The following is a 7918-nucleotide window of genomic DNA, read 5'->3' on the forward strand; positions in this document are numbered from 1 at the left end:
CTGGAAAAATGGCATTCTCGAGAACAAGTTATACCAGCACAGACTGCAGCAGCTTCAGCTGTTAGTGATACTTACACTTACTGCAAGGAAGACAAGGGCGGTGAGATGGTTGGATGTGACCATGATGATTGTGAGAATATTCAATGGTTCCACCTCTCATGCCTTAATCTTGAAGAATCCTCCACGTACCAACAAGTGGTATTGTGCAAACTGTTGTAAGTTGCCTCAATTTACACAGAAGAAGCAAAAGAAATAATGTTATTATATTAATGTACAATTACAGTATTTGTCATGTAATGAAATTAATTATTAGGAACTACAGATTTACTACATAAATTATTTAATGCTGAACAAATAATTATAATTTTGTCTATAGTAGCTTTTTCTCCATTTGCCTTAGGTTTCACAAAGTCTATGGGGATACAACTCATCAGAATAGAGTATCTCTGCCTCATAGCACCTATCACCCTCTCAATGTGTATACAAACATTTGCCAGTTGGCGAGTTTTCTCAAGATCTTGTGGAGACAACTGCACACATCCACGTGTGAATGCGGGTATTTGTAAAGTTGCCTGCATTCTGGCAACATCCTCATCAATGTCAAAACCGCGGTCAGCAAGGACAATGTCTCCCGGCAATAATTTTGAAAGAAAGCCACAGTTGATAGTCAAGTGTTTATCACTTACTCTTCCTCCCCAGGCACATGAAACAAAGGTAGTTACTCCTTGTGGACACATTGAGATGAACACTTTAGCAGTGTTAGCATGTTTATATTGCGACCATGTTGCTGACTTAGCTACTAAATGAGATGGTGTTTCAATCTTTATCTCATAACAGTCAACAATTGCCACTACCTTAGTTCCATAGCAGGCACGAAAGCAGTTTGGCATAGTTTTCCACAGCTGCTCCTTCTCTGGCCATTTTATAAGCCACTGCAAATGTACCATCATAACCTCTAGTGTTGCATGGAATGAACGTGACACAGTAGCTAGTGATACATTCAATCTATATGCTAGGTCTTGCAGTCCCAGATTAAGCCTCAACTTTAAAAGAACTATGAGGAATGAACGCCAGTAGAATGCTCGTTTCTCTCCATTACAAAAGGGCTTCATCACAAACTCAAATGTTGACAGCAGCAGTGCGCACTTGGTCAGCCCAGTGTAGTAATGTACCTTGGAATCATCTGACAAAAAAACCTTCTCATTGAAAAAATTCCAGTCATCTGTCTGAACCCCAACATCACAAGTCTGAGGTGGAGTTGTTTGCACCATTTTACTGTGACACAACACTCCTTGATCAGTTCGAGTACCATGATGGCATCATTAACAAACACACGGCCAGTATCTTCCTTTGATACTTGTGCAACAACACTGACTGGAAGAGGCAACAATATCTTCCTCTGATACTTGTGCACATTTGTAGCACTTACCGCTTTCAAAACGATTACTGCAAACATAAACATTTTCTAAACATGACAAATCGTCTCTAGAGATGACTGATAACCAAACTCTTCTCCTTTCCGTCGTTATTTCCACCATTTGAGGTCCTTGATTATGGTTGGTAGCTTGTGAAACGAGCAATTGTTCCTTCCAGGCTTGCTACTGTCACTAGAACAGCCAACAATAGCACAGTTAACCATTGTATTCACAATACAAACGTTGTAAAAACAACAATCACTACCGCAACGTGGTTCAACAATATGGCGACCGTAGGTGTGCCCTTTACGTCATTATTCGTTACCATGGAAATGAAAACGCTCTATTCGATTTCAAACTGCCCTACCACCCATGGTAGGATCCGTACCGCGAAAAATCGATATCCTCCAATCAACTACCTAACTATTGTCATGTGTTAGGCTAAGTGTAACTTAAATAACACCAGCGTGACAGCCAAGTTTGTCACTTTCTTCTAGTAGAAAACGGTACAACTGAATGTCTTAAAATCACGTGATTTTTCGTTGCAGCGGTTCGTAGGATTCTACGTATGCCACGATATTCACTCTCAACATTGTTTAAGTAGTCTATCATCAACTCAAAGTATTGGTGGTTTGATTTTATATTGGTCAGTTTCTGGTAGCAGTACTATCTGTGCAGCATTTTGGCGAAGAAGATTATTATGACACTGCCTGCACTTTATTTGCTGGTACTTCCCTGCGCATTACAACTGAAGGTCGTCCCTACTTGGGAGCTCCTCTTGGTTCCCCTGAATTTAAATCCATCTTTCATCAGGAAAGGGTATGTCAATGGCGGAATGACGTTATTCAGCTTTCCAATTTTGCCTCCAGTCAGCCACATGCTGCATATTCCGCTATGATTCACAGCCTGTCATCTCGTTGGACCTTTTTAACTAGGACTGTGTGTGATTTGCCCTCTCAACTCGCTCCCCTTGAGGAGGCTATTCGTCCGCACTTGCTGCCGAAATTATGTCTCCATGCCCCTAATGACTCTGAATGGGCTATGTTTGCTTTGCCAATACGTCAAGGGGGCCTTGGTGTATTTGACCTTTGTAAATCTTCCCAAGACAACTATCAGTTTTCCACATCTGTTACATCCCCCCTAGCATCTGCCACCCTGAATCAGCTTTCTTGCTTTGATTCCTCCATCCTACAAAAACAGCGTGCTCTTAAACAAGAAGCTCTATCCATCAAACGTCAGAATCTCTCTCAAAGATTTTCAGAGTTTTTCTCGACTTTGCCCAACAACCTCCAACTGTCCCTGAAACTTGTTGGTGAGAAGGGTGCATCCTCCTGGCTTTCCACTTTGCCTTTGGAATGTCATGGATTTGCTCTCCACAAAGGTGGCTTTTGTGATGCGTTAGCTCTCCGTTATGGTTGGTCTCCTAAGAATCTTCCTGTCAGCTGTGTCTGTGGCAGATTCAACAACATTGAACATGCTCTCAGCTGTCCGAACGGAGCCTTCCCTACCATCCGCCACAATGACATCCGAGATTTGACTGCAGAATTAATGTCAGAGGTTTGTCATGATGTATCTACTGAACTTCCCCTTCAGCCCTTGAGTGGTGAATCCCTCTCCCTACGTACAGCTAACCAAGATGTCGGTGCTCGCTTGGACATCAAGGCTTCTGGATTCTAGGGTTCTCGGTTTGAACCTACTTTTTTGATGTTAGAATATTTAACCCTTATGCCCCTTCAAACCGTTGTAATCCCTATCGCCAGCATGAAACTTCGAAGCGCCGTCAGTATGAGGAGAGAGTGCGAGAGGTGGAACATGGTAATTTTAGTCATCTTGTTTTTTCAACTTCTGGAGGCATGGGGCCTGTCATGCGACAATTGGTCCCCCCAAAATTAGTCCCCCCGGACTAGTTAAAGCCGCGCTATATGGTCCCCCCGGACCACTTGAGACACTTCAACTTGTCCCCCCCGGACAACCTAGAGCGCCACGGTTGGTCCCCCTCTGCTACAAGTGGTCCCCCACGCTGAATATGATCCAGGCGCGGCAAGCAACACGGCCGGATCAGTTTCTTCGTACAGCTTGTTTTTAAACTATAAAGCTACAGTGCCAGTGATCGGGTATGAGGCTACAGGCTGTGCCTTGTATGCTCGGCTAGGCCTGTGCTTCGTGGATTCTCAGCCATGATGCCGGTGATCAGTCTATGTTGTCAATTCACTACTAATGTATTCACTGACATGCGTCATGCCAGGCTATATAGCTAGCCATAAAAGCGATGCAGCTAGCATAATTAATGTATGCCATGAAATAGCTAACTAGTTAGCAAAGTTTGCCAATATACATCAACAATTGTTACAGTCATTAGCTAATGTGTAAAGTCTTTACGTTGTTTGACACAATCAATACAGTTAAATTCATAAGAGGGTGCTGAAGGGTCATCCACAGTTACTCCTGAGCAGATTACATGCACCCACGCATTACAGTTACCACACTGGATCTACATACACAATAAATATACATAAAGTTCTCACATGAATAATATATGTGTATAGCATACCCAGCGATCAGTATAATCTTCATGCTGAAAACTTTCTTCAGATCGTCCACACATGATGCAGCGCTCAGTCATGTCAACTGAATTTGAAACACACGTATATATGCACACTTTAACGCAGAGCAAATTACTTGAATTGGTGAGGAGTGCTGTGCCTATATCTATTCTGGCTTTCTTCATATTCATTTGCAAAATGGTGTCTTCGTCGATACGGTTAAAATTTAACAATTGTTCAGCAATCTGTGTATAATACACAAACTTTATAGCCTTAGCTACAAAAGCGAGATGTTATACATTTAAACTCAAAACACCACAGTTGAAGCTGTCTCCTGGCTTTTGCACACCTTTCTTGAGCTGAATGAGCTCAAAATTGTCCAATGAGACGTTGTCTTGACCAACGCAGTTATATCTCATAGCAAAGAACCTTCTATGGAGCATATAAAACTAGGTGTAAAAGTGCATTGCATCAATTTAGTTCACAGTGATGCACTGTATAATTATGTTAACAGTCAATGTTACAGTATTGAACATACTTCAAACCTGTGTATGCTCCACGTATGGCTCGCGATGGTCCAAGAGGATCGATGTAGTAAAACTTTTTTTCTTCCATGTTGATTGCCTACAGAGCAGCACAACAAGTGTATTGGTATCACCCTATGCAAATTGCTTACAATCAATATCCAGTGGTTTTCTCCACGATTGTACATTCCAACAATAAACACTTTGGTGCTTAGCGTCTCCTATAGTATGAATAAACTAACTCCTCCACGTAGCATTTGTGATCTTACCTTGCTTAAAAGGTGCAATGATTTCCCAGATTTTGAGCGATTAACCCAGGCAGTGATGGTTTGTGACAAGACAGCAAAACTGTCATTCCTCAATTCAACTAGCATGCGTAAATATCCATTCACTATCTATAACATTAATTTTAGTGCATCAAATTTAGAGGTATATAATACAATGCACTGACCTCATCATTTAACCAGTTATTTCCTTTCAAGTTGTGAAAGCTACCTTGATGTATAGCCAAATGTCCAAACCTAGCTTTAATTACATAGCACGGCTTTCTTTTCCAGATAGCTTTTAGCTGATCCTGTATGTATATATATGAGTCATATGTACCACAGCACAAAAACATACATAGGCTGTAAGTGGTATGATGCTTCCATTGTTGGCTCCGGCTGTATTAATCATTCCTGTTACTGCTGTAGACATTGTAGCTGTTACGTTAGGTGTGGCTGTTATCTTGGATTCCACTGTCTCTGTTGTTGTCGCAATCATAGGTGCTACCACTGATGGTTCCGCTATTGTAGGAGGCTTTGTTACGGTGTTTTTCTGAAACTCCTCACATCTCTGTGTAATGGTAAGCACACAATAATTACAATAGCTGTCAAGGAATTATCACAACAAAATACAACCTTTATAAGCTTGCGACGTCGTCTCAATGGCTTAACTGAATTCGTATCAGGACTATCAGAGAAATTCAGCTTTCTCTTGGTAACAATGTGCTTTGGTGGTGAGAATATCATATCAACAACCCTCTTTCCTATTGGAACTGTTGTGATGTTTTTCCAGCTATCACAATTTACCTTTATCAGATGTAGGCTTTATTTTAAATTCATTGTGTTCCAGTTTTTGGCTGTAAATAGGTGATAGCGCAGGTGCACTAAAACTGCCAAACTCTGGGAAGTAGCCTCCTGCTTGTTTGGGGGAACTGTAAACCAATGGGCAATTCTGAAAATAGACATTAGTAAGATATGTGAAGAACGAATTGGAGGAACCTCTAACCACATTAATAGCAACTGATACATTGTACCCTTGCTCCTTATTCATTCGTACTAGATCTTTACAGTGAGTGATATCTTCCTCATCCCATCGTGATATCAAACTGGGATAGCTGGGTTCCTATTACATGTACTCATATAGAATTCCACGTGGGTGTATATAGTATGCTACAGTAGCTATGTAACCAGCAAATCAGTGAGCTTATTAAAACTACTCAAAGTATGTATGCTGGCTGCACTACAACCATAGTTACCATGCTTGGCAATAAGCCTATACATTACTTACTTTGTCACTCATGATGCTGCTAGGATCATAAGAAATGGACGTTCTTGAAGAAGAGTCACTCTGATCATGAGATGTACGAGCATGTAGGAGCACTGATATGTTGCCATCATCCATTTGGTCCAAAATTTTGGTCTTAGTATCTTCATCACACTGAGATGTCAAGATGGGATCCTATAACATGTACATGATATAAATATTACAGTATAGTATCAAATAATCTTACTTTATCACTTTTGGTGGCACTAGGTTCATGTGAGATAATGGACACTGTTGGGTTGTGAGATTTTGAAGTATGTGTACAAGTATTGTGAGTAACAACTGATGTGTTGTCCTCCTCTATTTGGTCAGTCTTGATATTGTCATCATACTGGGATATCGAGTTGCATGGTTCCTATGTATTGCAAGATAATATTACATCAATTAACATGCAGTTATAAGTTCTTACTTTGTCGCTCACACTGGCACTAGGATCATGTGAAATGGATCCTTTTCCACTTTTGACAGATGTGTTGCCACTATTATCACTTTCGTCATGAGATGTTGAGATACAACCAGTTGCCTATACAATTATAACTTACATAAACACACACCTGTGTGCCGCACATACATGCATGTACCTTCTTGGGTGGATAGAACAATTTCAAATGTGTACCATGGACTTTTAAAGTCTGTTTAATGTCATTGGTGTTTAGGATCTGAAAAATTCCTTTACCAACAGACTTCACAACTTTATAAGGACCCTGCCACTTATAATCCATTTTTCCACCAGCCCGCTTTTTCCTCTTCATATCTTTTCTAAGAACCAATGCTCCAACTTTGAATGTAGCTGGGTTATGGTGCTTCCTGTCATACACTTGTTTTTGACGCTTTTGAGCGGTGAGTATGTTCTCCTTCACAATTTGTGCTACGTTTGTTTGATGAATGAAATGTTGTTCTATAACTTCATCATTATGATCCAAGTGCTGTACGATATCTTCTTCTTTGGGAGATTGAATTTCAACAGGTAACAGAGCTTGTCGTCCAAACATCACAGCAAAAGGGCAATATTTTGATGACTCGTGTTTAGAAGTATTGTAAGCAAAAACACAGGTGTCTAAATAATCTTCCCAGAGTTCCTTTTCTCATTAACAAACTTTACCAGCATATTCTGGATGGTCTGGTTAAAACGCTCAACCAAGCCGTTTGCCTACAACAGACACATAATACAGTTGTATCTACTTAAAGTGCATAAGGTAAATATGCATATTATAGCACTATGCATTTCTTTACCATGCAACTATTAATGTTGATTAGTTACAACATAGCATATAGTATAGGATAGTAGAGTAGTAGTTACCTGAGGATGGTAAGGGGTAGTCAAACGGTGGTCAATTTTCATCATCTTCATCAATTTCTTGTCAAGGCGATTGTTAAATTCACTTCCTTGATCAGAAGTAATTACTCTTGGTAATCCAAACTGCATGAATAACTGTAAAGTATGTAATATGCAAGTAAATAACATGGTACACTTTGAATTGCATGGTTCTAGTGGCTGCTTGGGTTATAATGACTACTTCATTCTGTTAGTATTTAATTACATTTTTGCAGCACACTATAATACATTGCTTTGTCTTGGGTGTGTGTGTGTGTGTGTGTGTGTGTGTGTGTGTGTGTGTGTGTGCGTGTGTGTGTTCATGTATATGTGTGAACTTTTCCGAATGTATTAGTAGATTTTATTTTGCATTGTTTTATTGTTACTGCATGGAAACAGAATTAGATGCAACATACAAAAGTATTCTTTAAGTCAATTTGGACACCTGTGGATGTTATTAACTGCATGCACAGTTTCACATTAATGACAAACATTCAAAGTACATGTATTACTTCTGCACGGTTATTCTGTATT

General features: G+C 40.1%; 2 protein-coding genes across 4 annotated transcripts; both read right to left on the reverse strand.

The window, feature by feature from the left end:
- Positions 1-302: 302 nt before the first annotated feature.
- Positions 303-1271, reverse strand: LOC136248208 (uncharacterized). Its single transcript, XM_066040019.1, has one exon. It carries the CDS (start codon positions 1269-1271, stop codon positions 303-305), a length of 969 nt encoding a protein of 322 aa, XP_065896091.1.
- A 2414-nt stretch (positions 1272-3685) lies between these two features.
- On the reverse strand, positions 3686-7061 carry LOC136247582 (uncharacterized). 3 transcript variants are annotated; one of them, XM_066039341.1, is made up of 16 exons: positions 6651-7061; positions 6479-6592; positions 6257-6424; positions 6034-6204; positions 5752-5868; positions 5553-5697; positions 5382-5509; positions 5104-5316; positions 4934-5056; positions 4752-4877; positions 4635-4703; positions 4497-4582; positions 4258-4390; positions 4095-4203; positions 3967-4043; positions 3686-3906 (listed from the first exon to the last, which is right to left on the reverse strand). In XM_066039341.1, exons 1-16 carry the CDS (start codon positions 7059-7061, stop codon positions 3775-3777), a joined length of 2322 nt encoding a protein of 773 aa, XP_065895413.1. In that variant the 3' UTR covers positions 3686-3774. The 3 variants fall into 3 exon arrangements, 2 of the variants coding, with proteins under 2 accessions (XP_065895413.1, XP_065895414.1); XR_010697657.1 differs by lacking the exons at positions 3686-3906; positions 3967-4043 and having other exon boundaries at positions 4504-4582; XM_066039342.1 differs by lacking the exons at positions 3686-3906; positions 3967-4043; positions 4095-4203 and having other exon boundaries at positions 4387-4452; positions 4504-4582.
- Between the last annotated feature and the right edge of the window lie 857 nt (positions 7062-7918).

This window comes from Dysidea avara, chromosome 2 (genome assembly GCF_963678975.1).
Source record: "Dysidea avara chromosome 2, odDysAvar1.4, whole genome shotgun sequence".
Taxonomy (NCBI): domain Eukaryota; kingdom Metazoa; phylum Porifera; class Demospongiae; order Dictyoceratida; family Dysideidae; genus Dysidea; species Dysidea avara.